A 23,303-nucleotide genomic window follows, 5' to 3' on the forward strand; every position below is an offset into this window, starting at 1 on the left:
ACTCAGATCAAAGAGGAACTTCAAAACACAAAGAAAATTAATAATTTGTAGGAGGCATAGTCTCTGCAAAAGAAAATGTTTCTTCTCCGCCCCAGTTCTTACCCCTTTACAGCTCAAACCAGATGGCAAATTCGTTATTTTAATGGACACATTGCATACTTAAAAGAATCTCATTTGCGGTTTGTGGGATTCTGCTATGTGCAAATTGGCTGCCGCATTTGCCTACATAACAGTCAATGCACTCAAAAGTGATTCGGTCTGGACTGCATAGTAAGTGTTATATAAATGTATGTTTTCTATATCATAGAAGGTACAGGCACAGGAGGCGGCCATTCGGTCCATCGTGCCTGTGCCGGCTCTTTGAAAGAGCTATCCAATTAGTCCCATTCCCCTGCTCTTCCCCAATAGCCTTGTAAATTTTTTCCCTTCAAGTTCCCTTCTGAAAGTTATTATTGAATCTGCTTCCACTACCATTTCAGGCAGTGCATTCCAGATCATTACAACTCGCTGCTTAAAAAAATGTTTCCTCATGTCGCCTCTGGATCTTTTGCCGATCACCTTAAATCTGTGCCCTCTGGTTACCGACCCTTCTGCCATGGAAACAGTTTCTCCTTATTTACTCTTTCAAAACTCTTCATATTTTTGAACACCTCTATCAAATCTCCCCTTAACCGTCTCTGTTCTAAGAAGAACAAACCGAGCTTCTCCAATCTCTCCACATAACTGAAGTCCCTCATCCCTGGTACCATTCTAGTAAATCTCTTTTGCACCCTCTCTAAGGCTTTGACATCCTGTGGTGCCCAGAATTGAACATAATACTCCAGCTGAGGCCTGACCAGTATTTTATAAAGGTTTAGCATAACTTCCTTGCTTTTAGGAACATAGGAACAGGAGTAGGCCATTCAGCCCCTCGTGCCTGCTCTGCCATTCGATAAGATCTTAGCTGATCTGTGATCTAGCTCCATATACCTGCCTTTGGCCCATATCCCTTAATACCTTTGATTGCCAAAAAGCTATCTATCTCAGATTTAAATTTAGCAATTCAGCTAGTATCAACTGCCGTTTATACTCTATGCTTCGATTAATAAAGCCCAGGATCCCATATGGTTTTTAACAGCCTTCTCAATTTGTTCTGCCACCTTCAAAGATCTGTGTACATACACCCCCTGGTATCTCTGTTCCTGCACCCCCTTTAAAATTGTACCATTTAGTTTATATTGCCTCTCCTCATTCTTCCTACCAAAGTGCATCACTTCACAGTGTTAAATTTCATCTGCCATGTGTCTGTCCTATTTCACAAGTCTGTTACTGTCCTCCACATTGTTTATTACATTTCAGAGTCTCGTGTCATCTGCAGACTTTGAAATTATACCCTCTATACCAAAGTCTAGGTCATTAATATATATCAAAAAGAGCAGTGGTCCTAATACTGACCCTTGGGGAACACCACTGAATATGTTCCTCCAGTCTGAAAACAACTGTTCACCACTACTCTCTGCTTTCTGTCCCCGAGCCAATTTTGTATCCATGCTGCCACTGTCCCTTTAATCTCATGGGCTTTAATTTTGCTAACAAGTCTATTGTGTGGTACATTATCAAATCAAATATCATATGCAACAATTTATATTAGAAACACACAATTTGTGTACTTATATTTACTTTTAGAATATTGATCTATTGGCTTTGTAGCAGTCTGCAATATTGGAATCATTCATGCATTCAATAATTAATATAAACCAAAAGATTTTGCCTATAGTTGTTCATTGTTTCCCACAGATCAGATGGGCTTATACTAGCTATGTGACAGTTAATACATTAATAGCTGATATGGTTGACTGTGACTAATTCCCATGCTCCCAGCCCAACTATCATTGTGCATCCAAGCACTGACCACACTGTTCACTACCAACCCAGCCTCCTCGCTAGGTTCCAAGCCCTGCTACCTCCCAATCTTTGCACAAAAGAAAGACAATGACACATGCCCCAGCCACCCACTCCCTGAGAAATTTCTGCTGCTATCTAAAGTTTGCAGTCCCACATCGGCCTACAGGGAAAAAGGATACAAAAATAGTGTGAGGCATACAGTGAGGAAAAAGCAGATTATAGATGAAATAATGCAGGTCTGGCACATAGGATGCCAGAAATGCATAGAAAGTAGAGTGTATGTGTGTATGTATGTATGTATGAATAAGAGAGCGAGAGAGTGAGAAGAGAGGCTTACACAAAGGAAAAGGAAAGGAGGAAAATGCTGTTGAGAAACTGATATAAAGATAACAGGTCTGAGAAGCAGAGATGGGGAGGCACATTGAAAAACAGTGGGAGACGAGAGTACATTACAGAAATAGACTTTTTTTGGCTTTAACCAACAACACGGGATATCATATAGATATGTTTTGAAGTATTTTCTCCCTTTGTTCACCAAGCCATTGATACCCTGTTGTGGGGGCAGATAGGAGAGTTACTCCCTGGTCTCTGCCAATATTACTCGATAGCCTCTGCTGGTGAGTATAAAAGTATAACTAGACATCGCCTTTGTTTCCCCTACTCCTACATGACACAAAACTCGCCGACTTTATTTGGCACCTCCATAACAGCAGCACAGATAAGACAAGGAACTCACCATGTGACAAATCAGACTCCTAACCTACCCTTCTGTGGCATTGCATGCGAGCACCAAATAATCATCAGTGCTATTATTAGGATTTCAGGGGGTGGATACAATTTTCTTACACGCCCTGTAGGTGGAAAAACATTAAGCTACAATTACAGATGAGGTTTTTTGGGGCAGGGGGTTGATGACAGTTTTAAAGAGAGGTAGACAGTATTTGAGGAGAGGGAACAATTTACAGTATCAAATAGCAGACAGGAGAAAGTGAAGATGGGTGGTCAGCATTTTAGTGGGAATGGGAGCAAGGGAACAGGAGGTGGATTCCATGGGCATGAGGGCGATAGGAGAGAAACTACACAAAGATACAGGTTCAGAACTAGGGCAGGGGAGAGCTTGGTGGAGAAGCAGCATAGGCTACTGAATGGATGATCCCAATCCTAGTTAAAGAAATCTATGAGCTTCTTGCCTTGCTGTTGGAGATGAGGGTGGAGAAAGGATCAATATTACTTTGGAATAATTCAATTGAGAGAAAATAGTTAATAAGTATACATATTGAGCAAAAAATAATTCTGCATTGCCGTAGGCTGGGATTTGTTTTTGTTTACTTTAAGTCTCGAGAACAACTGCTAGAATGGCAAACAGAAGACAAAATTGGCAATCCATGCACAAAAACGCCACTGATAGTTAGAGAGCTAACCAACAAGCCAGCTAAATACTGTGCGTTCCAACTCACTCTCCCTCTCCCCAAACCAAGGATAGGGTGAAAGGAAAGAAGGAACGGAATCAAAACAGACATTACTATTTCACTGAGCTTCAAACCAAAAAAAGTGGAAAACAGAAAATGAACAAAATTATTTTAAATTTCTTTTCAAACATTTCAGGTTCCGCAGTGTACATAATACAGGTTTATCATCAAAGCACAGTAATCAGTCAGATTATGAGATCTGTTAGCACTTGTCAGTTGGCAAGTTAAATCTCATTACTAAATGTACTGGCACCAAATGAAACTATCACAATTCAATAACAGGGGGTTTCATCACAACTGTCTGAACAAGAATAATTAATAATTCCTCCACACTGTGCATTTAAAGGAGGTTTGTTAAAATGAGTATTCTCCTGTTAAAATCTTATTTGCTTTTTAAACTCACTCCTGAAAGTCTCTTCCCTCGCCCTTCTCCACACCCCATTTAGGTTCATTTGCAACGTATACCATCGACTGGAACAGGTAACCGATTTCCAATCCTGTTGCCAATGCTGCTCTGCATGCAGCTACTCAGATGTGCACAAGCTCAACCAGACTCAATCAAAAAGGAGGAAATGTTACGTCAGCAATATTCCTAATAGCTTCGCCAGTCTTTAATAGTGGCTACAGCAACGTGTTTAAAAAAAAACCTCCAGTTTTTTATACAACTAAAGTGTGTGCGTGTATGTAAAAAGCTCAGTAGTAGCGTTAAGAATATGGTTCAAGGGAACTGAATCTTTTCCAAGCTGAATGGTAACACAAATAGCACCTTTGGAAAATAATGGTGCTCTTTCATTTTAATAGGCCAACTGTAAAATGCTTGTGTACTCTGGTAATGAAGTAAATCTAATGCCTTTACTACAATATAGTCAAATTTTCATGGGATGACATGGATTCAGATAGATGTTAATCACCTCGATTTTGGTACAAGTTATTACAGATTTATTGGTTGCACCTAGTTAAAACTATATCTTACTTAGCTGTACATCATCCCAAATAAATTTAGGCTGGGACTGCAGGCTAAAATGTTTAACTTGCAGGGACTACCATAATTCAGTCATGCCAAACTTGAGACTCATCTTTTGAGGTTGGCCAATGGTGACCAATACGACAAGCAGAACTGAATATAAAAGTTTCAGTATTTTGCCAAGGATAGTGAGGAGGAACATGTGCACTCATATTGATTCCAAATATGAGCTACAACATCACAAGATACTAATAAATCAGGAAGACCATTCAACCTATCAATTCATCTATCCAGGCAAACCCTATATCCCCCCCCCCACTGTTGCATCTAAGTGCTTCTTAAATGATTCCAAAGTTTTCGCCTCCACTATTCTGTCTGGAAGTCCATCCCATGAAGAATTTCTTGATATTAGTCGTAAGATTATCTTTTATTCGTTAGAACCTGTGTCCGCTTGTCCTACTCCCATAATTTAAGTTAGTATTCTGGATTAACGTTACCCATTTCCTTAATCATCTTGCATACAAGATCACCTTCAGATACCTCCTTTTGAGGCTGAAAACCCCATGGCTCAAGTCTTTCGTCATAACTCAGACGCGGTACTAGGGATCAGCCTCGTGGCTCTCCTCTGCACCCCCTTCAGCAAGTGAATGTCTCCCGTTTCTTGGTGACCAGAACTGAATACAGCGCTCATATTGCCAGGGATTTCCCAAAATGGTAGAAAAAGCAAAATAAAACGTAAGTGACCTTCAAATTACCTTTTGATTTGATCACTGATGTTCTATTAGCTCAGCCCCTTTTTCCAGTTCTCACTGCTTTTTCAGCTCAGACAGCATCTCTATTTCAAGCCATTGACTAAGCATGCCACTGAAGAATCAGCAACAGATCATCCTCTACACATTCATGTCACAATGGGGCCCCTCCCATGATATTTTATGCCAGACTAATCAGGTTCAGAATTACACGCATGCCTAAAACTATTTCAAAAATATAAATACTAAGAATATGAAATATAATTGTTGGCATGTATCAATACTTCTAGCACTTCCTCTGTATTTGTAAAAATCTCATTATGTTAAAGTTGTTACATTCTAGTATATATTGGAATTCTTGCAATAAAAATGTATTAGAGTCAAGTACTACATCCTCCTTTGGACCGAATAATCTATTCAACCCATCAATAAAACTGACCGAGGAAGTGCTCCTGCAGTAACCTGCATAGGATTCATGTATGCTGACTTGGCTGCTGCTGAGTCATTTCTCCGAACTGTTTGCGCACTATCTTTACAGCCACCAGGCACACATCCAGGTGTCTCGTATATTACATCACGCATGCCAAAAGACTCTAAGCAGCGGTGTAGATTACCACTGTTGTTATTCAGTAACAAGTCAATTTATAGTTTTATGAAATACGTTCCACATTTTTTCACTTATTGCATGATACAGTACTAAGAAATGTATACCATAATGTGAAGTGAACTTCAATTTTCCACTAAGTGTGGAAACTACAGAATCCAACTCTGATTGGAAAACAGCATCAAAATACCTATTTCACCCACTAAAATCCAATAAAATTTTCTGTATCTCACAAAAATATCTCCAAAACAGTAGAATGTACACCCAGAGTAATGCATTTCTGCAGCATGCATGACAAAACCTAGACCAGAAAAGGCAAAATGCAGTATGCAAGTACTATCGTGTCCATAAAAATTGTCCGTTCAAAGAGCTATCCCCCTGTGATCACAGATAATGGGACTAGTTCATGGCTGTAGAGGAACACTCCAACATCTGAAACTATTAGTCATTTGGCAAGTTGTTGACAAATCTCAAAACTAAAGATAAAAGTATAGGACTTATGAACATGATAAATAACCAATGGTAGCAAAGTGAAATAACTCAACCTCACTTACTTACACAATGATCACACAATATTAAAATCAAAAGATTTTCTGAAGAGGAAATAAATCAACATTTTGGCTCAATTATTTGGTAAGTACTCTCGTTGAAGTTGGTGCCAAGGCCTATTCACAAATATAATTCGCAATGCCAAGTACTATGCTGGACTGTTCAAATAATACATTAGACATGTATTGAAGAACATTGAATACAAAGCTGACTTAAGAAGTTGCTACTGATACCTGCACTACATTAGTGTTACAGGGTCTATGCGATATTACAGTTGTGGCAATTGACTACTGACACTACACTTTCAATCATGGTTTTCAAACATTTCAACACAATATTACCACATACCCAATTACTCTTCGTACAAATAGAAAATTATGAGGACTAATTCTCCACGTGCACAGGGGTATCCATGGCTCTTTCATGCAGCTTATTCTCATTGCGCTTTCACAGCAAATCTGTACAATAACTGGTATGAATACAACTTCATCTATCCACCTTACTTGTAATTCCCTGTACAAGTTCTCAAACAATTGAGCTGTCAGGAGAAAGCACTAAACTCAAAACCGGCACTTCCGAAAGGAGGGAGAACAAAAGTGGATGAATCACCACAAGCCAAAAGAAGTAGCTAAAGAGGAACGCAGGCAGCAGGTTACCTGTCTTGGCAGTTTTGGCAAGTGGACAAAATAATGGAACAATGGGCAAATAAAATAAAATTAATTTAAAGAAATGTCCCAAGACAGCAAGGCCATACAACAGTCAAGTCACTGCTAGGAGTTAAAAGCCAGGTGCGTCACCGTAAGAAGACCGCAAACATTCAAGAGTATGATATCCCTAGCTTTGTCTAGCAGCAACTTATAGTGTGCAGAGATCTATGAGCTAGTTACTTGCCCAGTCACATTAGAGCAGCTTCAAGCCAAGGAAACCAAGAGACCAGGAAGTGAGAGGGGGACAGGAAACATTTTTTTAAAAACTCTTACCACCAGAAGTGTGAAATTGCAATTGTAACATCACCTACAGGCTGAAAAAATGTGAATAAGGAGACCCTTTCTTCATTCATGGGACAAGTTTACAAGTTGTCCTTCTAATCACAATTCATCCTCAAGCTGGTTTCAGTTTTGAAGTGCGGAGTGAGACTTATGGGAGCATTGCACTATAGTGTTGCAAAATCAAACCTTGTGCACGAGCACTACTGTACCATATCCGATTGTGTAAGTTATTTATACATATCCATATATATGAAGCTCCAAGGTCTGCTTCAGCAAATAATGGATAGTCTTAGAGTTTTGTATGAGAGTATATTTTGGAACAGAGTATTCTCCATTATTGTAGACTTTTACTAATAAATAAATTGCTGTTTAATGTCAGAAGACACGTAACCTAGTTTTTTCCCCCATACTAGTTTTGTGAAGTCAGTTGTAACTTATCCCATTGGAATGGATAGAAACATGAATCGGCATAAAATATAAAGTGTACAATGCCCAACCTTTGCAATCACTGCTTTAAATTATATGTGGAAGTGATTTTTGATTGCCTGTTCTACAGTAAGTCTACTTTTTGTCTATGAATTATGAATCTTAAACAACTTCACGCCAATTTCACGCATATTCCACACTGTTTTAATATCCTCCACAACTGAAGTGAAATAGGTTCCACATTCAAGAATCACTCGCTGCATTTTTCACTAGCATTGCAGCCATGGAACATTTTGGTTGGACATCACTTGGCTCAAGCCTTTTATCTTTCCCTATTCTGCCACTCACCCCTCCCCAAAAAGGAAAAATATCCCTCTACTTTTTGGTACTCGGTTACCTGTGAGAGGCCTGGCGAAGAGGCATGGCCTGGCGGCGTTGCAGGGAGGTTTGGATGACCTTTGTTTATTTCATGTGTTGTGTAAGCAGCAGGTCCTGCCTGTCTGGGCACCTGTGGGACCTGATAGAGACACTAAATGTTAGGACAAAGTGGTATTCTCAAAGCATATCAATATACATTATCTGATGGAAAAGTAAATTGCATCTGACTGCAATTAAGATCACTGGGCCATATGTTCTGATGGGATTGGAGCTGACAGCTGGTGCTACTTCTAATAAACCTTACGTGTCATTAAAATACTAAAAGGTAGGTAAAATAATCTGAAGTTGAACTGTCCACCATTTCAGAGAAAGGCAGAGTCGTGTGGCCTTGATATATTTTGGTAAAGTATTGAATTAATGTAAAGGAGGCATTCAGGTAAAAAAGAATTAATCCCAACTTTAATTGCAATTAAAAAATTAATCTAAATTGATCAAATCAACGATAAAAATCCAGAAATGCAGCAAACATAAGCAGTGGTTTTTAATCCTCTTCACCCTTAAAAATGCTTTCAAATTGATGGAGGAATTAATTAAAATAGTTAAATTATGGAACCCAGCATACTGATGAAGTAGTCTCTAAACTCAAATTTTCCATTTAGGTTTTTACTGGTATTAAGAGGTACTTTCTTTCCTTTCAAGACCATCTTTCAGGCTCTCTGGTACACACTACAGCGTTTGACGAAGCTAAGGGAATACACTAACGAGTACTTAAGTGCTGCCTTCTAGTATTTGCATTTTTATGAATTGTACAGCCAGCGCATTACAAATGATACATTTCAAAAAAGACTAACATGATTCATTTTTATTCTTGGAGCATGGCACGATGAAGTGATAGAATGCAGGTTCAACATTGGTATAAATTTCATGGGTCATCTGCTTAACCTCTCACCCAGGGAATTGTGCAGGCTGAGAGAGACTTGAATAGGGGAAGAAATTTAGAAACAAGACCTAAAGAGAACAGTTAGCAAGCTGTACCACACAAACAAGACTAAGCATTAGCAGCCTTTTTGGCACACAGGTCCAGCTCAGGATTAACTGGCAGCAAATATGTCCATTGTAATTTTATCAATGAGACAGTGTGGAGCAGGCAACAATTTCCCCATCAAAACTAAAGAAAGTGGTAAGAGTACAACAAAAACCACAGATGCCCAAACAGCAATCAGGGCAGAATTCAGCCACTCAAAGGTGGATATTCTCAAAGTCATAGCTCATTCCTATTCAGCTTCTACTTGGAGGTCCATATGATCATAGAATCATAGAAAGTTACGCCACTGAAGGAGGCCATTAGGCCCATTGTGTCCGTGCCGGCCGAAAAAGAACTATCCAGCTTAATCCCATTTTCCAGCACTTGGTCCCTAGCCCTATAGGTTATGGCACTTCAAGTGCACAGCCAAGTACTTTTTAAATGAGTTGAAGGTTTCTGCCTTTAACACCCTTTCAGGCAGTGAGTTCCAGGCCCCCACCACCTACTGGGTGAAAAAATTTCTCCTCAGCTCCCATCTAATCCTTCTACCAATTGCTTTAAATCTATGCCCCCTAGTCACTGACCCCTCTGCTAAGGGAAATAGGTCCCGTCATAATTTTATGTACCTCAATTAAATCTACCCTCAGCCTCCTTTGTTCCAAAGAAGAAAACCCCAGCCTAAGCAATCTTTTCTCATAGTTAAAATTCTACAGCCCTGGCAACATCCTCATAAATCTTCTCTGTACCCTCTCTAGTGCAATCACATCTTTCCTGTAATGTGGTGACCAGAACTGTATGCAGTACTCAAGCTGTGGCCTAACCAATGTTTTATACAGTTCTAGCATAACCTCCCTGCTCTTATATTCTATGCCTCGGCTAATAAAGGAAAGTATTCCGTATGCCTTTTTATCCACCTTATCTACCTGTCCTGCTACCTTCAGGGATCTGTGGACATGTACTCCAAGGTCCCTTTGTGCCTCTACACCTCTCAGTATCCTCCCATTTACTGTGTATTCCCTTGCCTTATTTGCCCTCCCCAAATGCATTACCTCACACTTCTCTGAATTGAATTCCATTTGCCACTTTTCTGCCCACTTGACCAGAAAATTGATATCTTCCTGCAGTCTACAGCTTTCCTCCTCACTGTCAAACACACGGCCAATTTTTGTATCAACTGCAAACTTCTTGATTATGCCCCCTACATTCCAGTTCAAATCATTAATATATATCACAAAAAGCAAGAGACCCAGTACCGAGCCCTGCAGAACCCCAATGGAAACAGCCTTCCAGTCACAAAAACACCCGTTGACCATTACCCTTTGATTCCTGACACTGAGCCAATTTTGCATCCAACTTGCCACTTTCCCCGGATCCCCTGGCTTTTACTTTTCTGACCAGTCTGCCATGTGGGACCTTGTCAAAAGCCGAGCTAAAATCCATGTATACTACATCAAATGCTTTAGCCTCATTGACGCTCCTTGTTACCTCCTCAAAAAATTCAATCAAGTTTTTTTTTAAGTCGTTCATGTGATGTGGGCGTCACTGGCGAGGCCGGCATTTATTGCCCATCCCTAATTGCCCTTGAACCGCTGCAGTCCGTGTGGTGAAGGTTCTCCCACAGTGCTGCTTGGAAGGGAGTTCCAGGATTTTGACCCAGCAACGATGAAGGATCGGCGATATCAGTCGGGATGGTGTGTGACTTGGAGGGGAACGTGCAGGTGGCGTTGTTCCCATGTGTCTGCTGCTCTTGTCCTTCTAGGTGGTAGAGGTCATGGGTTTGGGAGGTGCTGTCAAAGAAGCCTTGGCGAGTTGCTGCAGTGCATCCTGTGGATGGTGCACACTGCAGCCACTGTGCGCCGGTGGTGAAGGGAGTGAATGTTGAGGGTGGTGGATAGGGTGCCAATCAAGCGGGCTGCTTTGTCCTGGATGGTGTCGAGCTTCTTGAGTGTTGTTGGAGCTGCACTCATCCAGACAAGTGGAGAGTATTCCATCACACTCCTGTGGATGGTGGAAAGGCTTTGGGGAGTCAGGAGGTGAGTCACTCGCCACAGAATACCCAGCCTCTGACCTGCTCTTAGAGTCATAGAGTTATACAGCACGGATAGAGGCCCTTCGGCCCATCGTGTCCGCGCCGGCCATCAGCCCTGTCTACTCTAATCCCATATTCCAGCATTTGGTCCGTAGCCTTGTATGCTATGGCATTTCAAGTGCTCATCCAAATGCTTCTTGAATGTTGTGAGGGTTCCTGCCTCCACAACCCTTTCAGGCAGTGAGTTCCAGACTCCAACCACCCTCTGGGTGAAAAAGTTCTTTCACAAATCCCCTCTAAACCTCCCGCCTTTTTCCTTGAATCTATGTCCCCTTGTTATAGAACCCTCAACGAAGGGAAAAAGCTCCTTTGTATCCATCCTATCTGTGCCCCTCATAATTTTGTACACCTCAATCATGTCCCCCCTCAGCCTCCTCTGCTCCAAGGAAAACAAACCCAATCTTCCCAGTCTCTCTTCATAGCTGAAGCGCTCCAGCCCTGGTAACATCCTGGTGAATCTCCTCTGCACCCTCTCCAAAGCGATCACATCCTTCCTGTAGTGTGGCGACCAGAACTGCACACTGTACTCCAGCTGTGGCCTAACCAGTGTTTTATACAGCTCCATCATAACCTCCTTGCTCTTATATTGTATGCCTCGGCTAATAAAGGCAAGTATCCCATATGCCTTCTTTACCACCTTATCTACCTGTTCCGCCGCCTTCAGGGATCTGTGAACTTGCACACCAAGATCCCTCTGACCCTCTGTCTTGCCCAGGGTCCTCCCATTCTTGTAGCCACAGTATTTATATGGCTGGTCTAGTTAAGTTTCTGGTCGATGGTGACCCCCAGGATGTTGATGGTGGGGGATTCGGTGATGGCAATGCCGTTGAATGTCAAGAGGAGGTGGTTAGACTCTCTCTTGTTAGAGATGATCATTGCCTGGCACTTGTCTGGCACGAATGTTAGTTGCCACTTATCAGCCCAAGCCTGGATGTTGTCCAGGTCTTGCTGCATGCAGGCTCGAACTGCTTCATTATCTGAGGGGTTGCGAATGGATCTGAACACTGTGCAATCATCAGCGAACATCCCCATTTCTGACATTATGATGGAGGGAAGGTCATTGATGAAGCTAGCTTACCACCATAAGTAGGGCAGAGACATATTGGCAAGTCATCTTGTATCACCACTTAGTGGTCAAGTGGTTCTGCCAGTTTCTCGTGTTGATCTTGTGGACAGTGTGAACTATGATGTTGTAAAACATGCTATTCTTGAAATTTATAATTTGACAGAAGTTTAATTAAGGAAATATCTGCTTAGTACATGTAGAGAATTGTTTATTGAACTAGAAAACATTTGGAAATTCAAGAAAATGAAACAGATTACAAGGGTATTTGTCATCTAAAGTTAAGGGACGGATTTCCCGGAGTTCCAGTCAATTTAGGGCTGATCAGGAGTGTAAAACTCTCAAACAGCTAAGCGCGCACACTGATCATTTTATGACCTCAAGCATCAGTAAATCAGCACAGGTGGAAGATCAGATGCCACAGCGAGTCTGGACCAGTGTGACTGCACAGGAGGTAATGACAGGGAAATTAAATGTTTTAAATGTAAGCAAGTTGGTCTTAGAGGTCCTGAAACATGGGCTCAGAGACCACATGAGCTCGTGTAATGTTAGTTGTGCAGTGACCACAGATTTATTCAACATGTCACATTAACTACACCTGTTCATGGTGAATGGGATGTAAACAAAGGAACTATGGACCTCGGGATGTTCCTTTAAATTTGGCTTCTCCAATTTGACCAGTCAGGGATGGTAGTACGATTTCAGATGGAGGTCTCATCAGGTCAGCTCACAGCACAGTGGGGAGCTATGACAACTTACGCATCAAATAATTTCAATGACTTGTACTACCCAGACTCCTGGATAGTCAAGCCAAGTAGAAGGTGCAGCTAACCAACTGTAGCTGGGGGGTTTGGGGAAAGGCAGAAAGAAAGCCCATACCTCATTGCACACATAAATAATAAAAAGGCACTTTATCCAGAGAATATGTTCTTAGTCACACAGGGTGCCTGGCATAGTGAGGAAAAATTCTGCACATCTCATTCAGGACAAGGTAGCCTTACATGTCACCTACTCAAGGCTGGAAGTCATGTGATAGACAACCCAGCAGAGAATGGAGCAAAACTGCTCCTGGAGCGTGGCTGCTTCAGCTAGCTGGCTGAATAGCTGGGAACAGCCCATGGTAAAATCCATGAGCAGCACAAAGCAGCTCTGAATTAGGGTCCACGAAGGCAAATAACTAGCACCCCTGACAACTTACTCCAACAATGGCTCAATGTGTTGTGCATCACAGTTTACCAGGGCGACCTGGCTGGCATTGAACTTGCCTTTGTGTGCCCTAAAGCAGAGCTACCTCGTGTTGCCTCAGACATGTTCCCACGAAGTCCATGGAGTCCTGTAGCTTGGAAGCACCGACAGCCATTGTGAGTTGCTTAGCACAGTGCACACAGTCCCCACACGTGAGCCATTGCACTCGCATATGAGGGACCTTTTTTTTATTTTGTGTGTGTGTGGGGGGGGGGGGGGGGGTAAAGAGAAAGATTTAGTCTTTAACTATAAACTGGAATTTTTTTTAAATCATAATTATTTCTGTAATGTTAAATTCTGCATTTTCTTAATAAGCTAGCAGCCTGGAGCCAGGCTAGTATACCATGGTGATTTGAAATGTCAATAAGCTATCCAGAGATGGAGTTCATAGCTGATCCAAAGACATGCCCCAAGTCACACACCATCCTGACTTGGAAACATATTGCTGTTCCTACATCGTTTGGGTCAAAATCCTGGAACTCCCTACGCAACAGCACTGTAGGAGTACTTTCATCACACGAACTGCAGCGATTCAAGAAGGCAGCTCACCACCACCTTCTCAGCGATGCCCAGATCCCATGTTGATGGGATAGCCATTCTGTGTTAAACAATGAGAGGTATGTTGTTTGGCCCAGCTTATTTTCATAAACCACAAAGAGCATTAAGAAAGGCTATGAAAGCTGTATACTATACATGAATATATTTTATGTAAAATAAACCAGTGTTGGTTAGAAGCTGTGACTGTCTCGATGGATCAGCCCACCTTTGGTCAAGAAATTTGGGCACATACAACATTTCAAAGTTGATATTTGTAGCAAGGATTCTCTGTTACAACCCTCAGGTCATACTATTTTTTAACTAGATATATCAGGCAGTAGTCATAGGGGACAAGAGGTCTGCTTACAGAAGTGACCAGTGCCACTGAACTTGAGTATGTCCAGCACAAACTCCTGAAAATTGTTATGAGGGACAGAGTGCAAAAACAAACATTTAAGGCCAAACCTATACAAATCATTGGTTAGGCCACAGTTAGACTACTGTGTCCAATTTTGGGGACCAAACTTTAGGAAAAATATAAAGGTCGAGAGGATACAGAAGAGATTTTCACTATGATGATATAAGGAATGAGAGGTTAGAGTTGTGAGAAGTAGAGAAATTATAGATTTTTTAAAAAAAAGCTATCCTGACAAACAATGAAGTTGGTGCAATTGAGTTTAAGTGCTATCATCTAATGTTTGCAGAAGTTTAACCACTGCAACTATATTCTCTGTGCACAGAAAGCTGACTTAGTTGCTCGGTCTTATGATGCCTCCAAAACTCTTTGTAACTATACAATTTGGTAGCAGGCAGCTTCAAAATAGGAAATTTCAGGCTGCACGGTCTTTCATGGTACACGTTACACATTCCTGGGTCAAGTGGGACACAAGGTTGCTGAAAACCTCCTGCGGTAGTTTCCCAAACTAGGAGGATACCAACTAAGAAATTATTGATTCTACAAATGGGTGTTTATGTGAATGCTTGATCGCTACCTACTACAGCAGGGAGACCAGTTTTGAAGGAATTTAAGACTATTAGTTAAACTTGTCCTCAACTAACCAGTTTGGGGAGTAATCAAAATTTCACCTTGATGATTACATCAATCAGGAATATGTATACCACAAGCACATTTGTGACTCTTGATTTTCCAAGCATAGCATCACCGGTATCTTAAAAATGTTTTGAAATAGTTTGGGATGTACAGATTCAGCCCCTTGATCAGACATGCAAGTGTTTTGAGAGGGAGACTATTATGTTTACTTTAGGTTTTGAACAGATCTCAAATTGAGGTAGAGGGAGAGGTAGTAGTTCATGGGCCCCAAAACAGAAGGCAGTGGCTGAGCCTAGCACTTAGGACTGTGCATTTCAGTAAAAGAGACCTTGAATTTTACCAAATAGATTGCATGAATCTATCCCTCCACTGAAGGACTAGTCTTCAACATTACTTCAGCTCTGCTGCCCCAAACAGATGCCCTCCAAAACTTGAGACATGACCACTTTGAGGTGTAGAACAATCAATAGTTATTGTACCCTATTCATCTGAACTAGTCACTGAATGGATATGTAGAAACCACATCTGATTCTATCGCAGACTCAAACACCTGAAATTTGACATGCGACATGTTCATTTTAAGGCCTCGTTTCCCAAAGCACAGGAAGTAACCTAAAGGTAAACCTGGTGACGAGCTGTCACTGATTTCACTAAACCTGATTTCATTAAAGCTTAATAGTAAGCATGTGAAGTTTTGATTCTATTTAACTACATATTGAACTGTGAATAACAAGTGCCATTACAGATTTTACACAGAAAAACATCCCACGCGCATCACCAAGAATAGAAATAAGCAATGGGGCCTTTGCAAGAGGTGACTAAAATCTTGATCGAAGGTAAGGGATGTATTTTGAGACGGGTTTTAAAAAGGTGGAGGGAGTTCTGGACAATTGGGCTGATGCAGCAGCAGATTCTGCCACCAAAGGTGGAGCAGACGGGATGGGGAGGTTGACAGGAGGTCAGAATCAGTGAACCAAACGGAACACAAGGCTGGAGAAGGTTGTAGAGACTGTGTGGGGCAAGGTTGTGAAAGAGATAAGCACAAGGCTTTTAATTCTGACCTGTTGGAGGCAGGAACCAGCATAGGTTAGTGAGGACGAGAGCGATTGGCTTAATGCAGGATTGGATTCAGATAAGGTTTTGGACAGTTTGAAATTTATAGAGGGTATAGGTTGGAGGTTGGAAGGATGACAAGGAGGGTATTGAAGGAATCGAGCCTCGAGGTGACAGAAGACCAGGAAAAGGGTTTCAGCTGCAGTGGGGGTAAGGCATGGGTTGATGCAGGCAATATTGCGGAGGTGGAAGCAAGAGGTCTTGGTAATGGATTAATGGATACAAATGCGGTTTGAAGCTTGGCTCTGGGTTGAACAGAATGCCAAGGCTGCATGCCGCCTGGTTGAGCCCGAGTGAGCAACCAGGGGACTGAAGGTGATGGTGAGGGTGTAAAGTTTTTGGCTTCAAAACTACTTCAGTGTACCCAATGTTCAATTGGAGGAAATTCGTCTTAACATTGGGTAGGCAGTCTGACAGCAGTTTTTTTTCCACGGTGGGGGGGGTTAAGGGTAGTGAGTTGAAGTTAGGCAGAGAGATGTGGACGGTGAGGCAGATGAGGAAGTGTTTAAAGACAATCATATCAGTGATCAAGACTTGTAGGTCTGTCACTGATTGTAGCAGTTTGAAAAGATGAATTAAAAGTACCACAAAGCATTGAAGTGTATTGGTTCAAGTGCTATTTTTGTTTTAGCACATTGGTACCAATGATACATATGCCTGTTGTACTAAAATTTCTACAATACTATGGACTGTAGTATGCAGGTGTAAAGAATTGAATCTAGCAATTTTAATATGCCAACAAAATGTTTGTATTCACAATAAACCTTATCTTTAACATCTAGGTTCTCTTTAGAGAAATATAAACCATCTGTTAACTGCACAGTTAAAATGCTACACCATTGATAGTTAGTTGTTTTTGTGTTACTGAAATCAAAAAGAGAATGCCAGAGAAATGGAGCATAAACTGAATTATATACTCAAGGACAAAAAGGAGGCCTGACTATAAGTTCCTCAATTAGTGGAACATTGTATGCCATCATGGAGTAGAAGTTGCAAATTTACCCCAGTTTCTCAACCATGCAAAGAGAGGTTAGGTGCATTCCCCCAGGAAGGGAAGGTGAGAATATGCTCTACTACTTCTGTTAGCTATGGCATGCAGACAGGTTTGAAGAAAGGGGAAAAAGAAAACAATTTTTTTTTAACAGTAAAATTGATTACTAGGAATTTTTTTCAAAAACGTGAAAATTGGCCGCTACAGGTTTTAACCTTTCTGACACACAATGCCACTGTGAAAAGTACCTGCACACGTTTACAGAAGGAAACATTTAACTGCTCGAGGTCACCAGATAATCAATGGGCGGTAACTAAGTTGACCCAATTCTCCCATACTTTTATCACTCAGCATCAGATAGTAATTCTACATAAACTCACATCTCCCTGCATTTAAAAGAATCCTCTTACCAAATGAACTACTGTCCCATGCCAATAAGGAACTACCAAAATTTATCACTAAGAGACAGTAAGAGAACTCTTTGCGGTGGACATGGGGATCCCCTGGAGATTCTGTTCTACCATTACTTAAATTACCAAGCTGTATCATTTAATATCTTTAAACCAGCATTTCAAAGGCTAGACCTGAAATAGATCTAGCCTCTTCCTATTTTAGTGGTTCAGATAACATCTGTAAATACTGACTGGTCTGAAATTCTGGAAGGCAAGCATATTAAAATAATGAATTGAAGATGTGGAATCCGTAGGCAACTCTCCAACCTAGAAAGTGCCACCAACCTCATCAAAGAAGCATCCCATTCTTTATTTTAGACTTATGAAAAAAGAAAAATCAAACAAGTCACCATATTAGATGGCACAATTACAGCAAACAATATGGACCTGGATTATAATACAATCGGATGTCAGGTGATTTATACTGGAATCAGTGATGCTAAAATCATGACATGAAGATGCAGCAGCCACTGAATGGAGCAGTTGCAGCACCAAAATGTAATGTGGTGCTTGTTTACTTGTGCAGGACTTGCAAATGTTGATGTTTTTCACATTGAGCAACACACTATGTATAAAGTCATGCGACACGCTCCACGGCTATTTTTTCTTAGCAAGACTTTATGTGCCCAATTAATCTGGTGTGGAAACATTTTAATGATGTCTATAGCACCTATGCCCTAATGCATTACAAGCAAAAGCACATACTTTTATCACTCAGCACAGAGTGCTTCTGTTAACTGACTTCATATAACTTATAGCTGGCCCAGGTAAACATACACAGGATTGTTGGGCCATTATCAAACATTATTATTCATTAAAACTCTTTATGCTCATTGGCTGGCCTAGTATCAATGTTGTAACTCCATCTCCTCCAAGTCAGGACAAAGCATCCAAACATTACGCAGCAATTAGAACTGAAACACCAATGACAAAATCTGAATGGGAAAATAAAACATTCCACAAACCCGTACAAGATTATAAAAAGTCTTCCCAGCTTTAATGAATAAACTACTTCAGTTTTGCTCTTCCAGTTTACAGTATCGTCTGAAGCTCTGTTTTACAGCTCATAGTATACTACCAGTGTTTATACCAGTGTTTACTACCACTAACATCTCATGAAGAACATTTACCTGAGGAAGGAGGAAGTCTCCGAAAGCTTGTGAATTTAAAATAAAATTGCTGGACTATAACTTGGTGTTGTAAAATTGTTTACAATTGTCAACCCCAGTCCATCACCGGCATCTCCACATCATCTCATGAAGACACAGACTTAAAAAAAATGTTCATGCAAGTGCTGATTATTTCCAGACAGCTTATGTCAATCTTGAAAATGTGCATCAGAACCACAGAAAAATCAACTGTTTTTGAAGGCACATAGTTAATTCAAAATGACGACATTAGTAATATTTTCCTAATCAGTTCCAACCACAAATATTTCAATGACCCCGCATTATCAAGACAATAATGGATTCAACCCAAAGGCAAAGAAACTTTCACAAACAAGAAGTTCTGCACACAAACAAGACTTGTTTGAAGTTCAGTTTTCTAGAGGGAGTGAAGGTCAATTATCAACCCTTATTACATTTTACTAAATACCCTTCATGATCATTTTTTGAATCCTTATTAAATCTTAATTCTAAGTGCTTTACTGCTTGTACTATTTGCAGTAAAGGTTTATAGGAAATTGAATAAATGTACTAAACTAGCAATTTAAAATATTGTACCTGAAAGCAGAAGCCACAGCCATGTGTAAAAAACACATTGGAAAACATTCAAACTTAGTACATTACAAAAGTTGCCTTTTTAAACAGAAGCAATGGATCCAACCATTGCTCCTTGACCTTCATATCAACACCAATTCAATCCCTATATTCTTCAAGCATTGTTCCTTATAATTTATCATCTCCAACCACATTCAAGTTTCTGCTACAATGCCTGCCAATGAAGGAAAAGCATTGATTGCTGCAAATTCAAGCAAGGATTGCAAGCTTCTTTCTTAATACATAGGAGTGCCAATAACTTTTGCCGCTTTTTTGCAATTATAATTGCTTGCATGACACTTCCACATACCATTCTACATTTTACAACTGATAGTTGTCCATACCCCTGAGGGGCATGAACTCTACTTGCCAAAAAAAACAGCCATGGACAACTAAAGAGGTAAGGGACAGTATAAGACATAAGGAAAGGGCATACAAAAAGGCAAAAAATGGCACAGATCCTGGTGAATGGGAAAGATACAAAGATCAACAAAGGGTGACAAAACAGATAGTAAGGGCTACAAAAAAAAGAGTATGAAAAGAAACTTGCAAGGGATATCAAAACCAATACGAAGAACTTTTATAGTTATATTAGGAAAAAGAGGGTGGTCAGGAGCAGTGTTGGCCCCTTAAAAACTGAAAGTGGGGATATTGTCATTGACAATGGGGAAATGGCGGACATGTTGAACAATTACTTTGCGTCAGTATTTACAGTCGAAAAAGAGGATAGCATGCCGGAAATCCCAAGAAAACTTATATTGAATCGAGGACAGGGACTCGATAAAATTAACATTGGTAAAGCAACAGTAATGAAGAAAATAATAGCACGAAAGAGTGACAAATCCCCAGGACCAGATGGTTTCCATCCCAGGTTTTTAAAGGAAATAGGTGAGCACATTGCGGATGCCCTAACTATAATCTTTCAAAGTTCTCTAGATTCAGGAACTATCCCTCTAGATTGGAAAATTGCACGTCACTCTGCTTTTTAAGAAAGGAGAGAGAGGGAAACCGGGGAATTATAGACCAGTTAGCCTAACATCTGTTGTGGGGAAATTGTTGGAGTCTATAATTAAGGATAGGGTGACTGAACACCTCAAAAAAAGAGTATGAAAAGAAACTCAGAGAGCCAGCATGGATTTGTGAAAGGTAGGTCATGCCTGACAAACCTGATTGATTTTTTTGAAGAGGTGACTAAAGTAGTGGACAGGGGAATGTCAATGGATGTTATTTATATGGACTTCCAGAAGGCATTTGATAAGGTCCCACATAAGAGACTGTTAGCTAAGATAGAAGCCCATGGAATCGAGGGAAAAGTACGGACTTGGTTAGGAAGTTGGCTGAGCGAAAGGAGACAGAGAGTAGGGATAATGGGAAGGTACTCACATTGGCAGGATGTGACTAGTGGAGTCCCGCAGGGATGTGTCTTGGGGCCTCAATTATTCACAATATTTATTAACGACTTAGATGAAGGCATAGAAAGTCTCATATCTAAGTTTGCCGATGACACAAAGATTGGTGGCATTGTAAGCAGTGTAGACGAAAACATAAAATTACAAAGCGATATTGATAGATTAGGTGAATGGGCAAAACTGTGGCAAATGGAATTCAATGTAGACAAATGTGAGGTCATCCACTTTGGATCAAAAAACGATAGAACAGGGTACTTTCTAAATGGTAAAAAGTTAAAAACAGCGGATGTCCAAAGGGACCTAGGGGTTCAGGTACATAGATCATTGAAGTGTCATGAACAGGTGCAGAAAATAATCAAGGCGGCAAATGGAATGTTGGCCTTTATATCTAGAGGACTAGAATACAAGGGGGTAGAAGTTATGCTGCAGCTATACAAAACCCTGGTTAGACCGCACCTGGAGTACTGTGAGCAGTTCTGGGCACCGCACCTTCGGAAGGACATATTGGCCTTGGTAGGTGCAGCGTAGGTTTACTGGAATGATACCCGGACTTCAAGGGTTAAGTTACGAGGAGAGATTACACAAATTGGGGTTGTATTCTCTAGAGTTTAGAAGGTTAAGGGGTGATCTGATCGAAGTTTATAAGATATTAAGGGGAACAGATAGGGTGGATAGAGAGAAACTATTTCTCTCTATCCACCCTATCTGTGGTTGGGGATTTTAGGAGTAGGGGGCACAGTCTAAAAATTAGAGCCAGACCTTTCAGGAGCGAGATTAGAAAACATTTCTACACACAAAGGGTGGTAGAAGTTTGGAACTCTCTTCCGCAAACGGCAACTGATACTAGCTCAATTGCTAAATTTAAATCTGAGATTGATAGCTTTTTGGCAACCAAAGGTATTAAGGGATATGGGCCAAAGGCAGGTATATGGAGTTAGATCACAGATCAGCCATGATCTTATCAAATGGCGGAGCAGGCACGAGGTGCTAAATGGCCTACTCCCGTTCCTATGTTCCTATACAACCAATGTATGCACATCTTCTGGAACTGCAGTTGGTGTATAGTTTGCTACCTGGTTCAGTGGGTAGGAATAAAGGTGCTTCCCTATGTGTCAAGGACCTAATCTCAGATTATTCTTTGTAGGAAATAGGAAAGGAGAAATACAAAGAACAATTTACCAAAGGCTAACCTTGTGTACCCCCTTAGTGACTAGCTCAATGAACAAATATTGCAATGGCCTTTTAGCTGGGACACAATTGATGCCTAAAGATATAGAGCAGGGCACAAAAATAAGAGTCTACATTTTACCACTGATAGATGTCCATATTATAACATATGCATATCTTCTGGAACTATAGTAGTTAAACAGCCTGCTGCCTGGTTTAGTCTCCAGTACCATCTAGTTGGGAGGAAGGGCAGATGGACGGACTTGCCTGGCCCAAATTAGGACACCTTCTTGTATCCAGACCAAACAAATGCCACTAGCAGATGTCTTACCTTTGACAGGTGTGCAAGTTGGGAAGAAAATAGAGGAAGCTACAGCTTAACAAAAATTACATGATGTGCACATGAAGCTTTCTACAATAAAGTCATAACAAGCTAATGGTTTGCTGCTTTCCTTTATTTTGTTGCTTTCATGAAGGGCAGCTGTATTTCTGCCACGAGTAAAACAAAAATAACGTCATCTTCTACATGTTCTGCACAAAAATACCTTCCTTCCACTTGAATTTCAAAGGAGAAAACCCAAATTGTTGAAACATTTAAAAATCAATTTTTAACCTCCTTATAATTATTCAAACCAAAACTTGAGAGAAAATATCTGGATCACAATTTAAATTTGCTGATGGACATATTCTGTATCTCCAGCATTTATGTTTTTCTTTACAAGACAAAATCCTATTTTCTGGCAACTAAATTCAATGGGGATTTTTTTTTAAAGAATGAATGTCACAGAAGAAAATATAAATGAAGACGTAACACAGCTATAAAACAGGATCACACAATATCACTAATAGTAGCAGCACTGGAAATCACTATTACAGCTCCCCATAACGCTGTGGGCAAGGCCACTGCCCCATGTAATACTGAGCCATACAGACCAGAAGGTCATAAAGTTCAAACTTGGCTCAATGTTAGATTACCAGATCTCAGTCAAGCTACTGTTGAGTGCTACTATTGGCCTCACTGCCCTGGACGAGTTGGACATGGGGGTGGGAGGCAATATCAAGGTTTCCAGTGCTGATTGCAATGCAGTGACCCTTCCTCGAATGTGGGCATGTATGGAGAGGGTTGAGCTCGACTTTCATGTTGATAAGCCTGTCCACACTGCCTGGTAGGGAAGGTACCAGAGGGCTTCTGGCACCATGGAACAGAGCCAAGAGTTACAGTCTTCAGGAGAAAGGAGAAAACAAAAAAATAAAAGCTTTAGATTTCTGTGCCAGTTTCACATCTACCATGGAGGTTTGACTGCAACTCCATCTGCAAGATAACCTAAGTCTGTTTAGCGATTGACACTGTGACCTTTTAGATGTATATGACTCAACAGGAAGAGCATTT

The 23,303-nt window shown here is 40.8% G+C and overlaps 1 protein-coding gene across 10 annotated transcripts in view; it reads right to left on the reverse strand.

Moving 5' to 3' along the window:
* LOC137301207 (eukaryotic translation initiation factor 4 gamma 3-like) overlaps window positions 1–23,303 on the reverse strand; it is a 284,740-nt gene that overhangs the window by 207,034 nt on the left and 54,403 nt on the right. For 9 of the 10 annotated variants that reach the window (XM_067970666.1, XM_067970671.1, XM_067970673.1 and 6 more), the window contains one exon: window positions 8,032–8,151. The exons of the other annotated variant lie outside the window; for it this stretch is intronic. In XM_067970666.1, the coding sequence (XP_067826767.1) occupies window positions 8,032–8,151 (120 nt within the window). The remainder of the gene's footprint in view (window positions 1–8,031; window positions 8,152–23,303) is intronic. 10 annotated transcript variants of the gene reach the window in all.

The sequence above is a fragment of the Heptranchias perlo genome, chromosome 32 (assembly GCF_035084215.1).
Source record: "Heptranchias perlo isolate sHepPer1 chromosome 32, sHepPer1.hap1, whole genome shotgun sequence".
NCBI classification, from domain to species: domain Eukaryota; kingdom Metazoa; phylum Chordata; class Chondrichthyes; order Hexanchiformes; family Hexanchidae; genus Heptranchias; species Heptranchias perlo.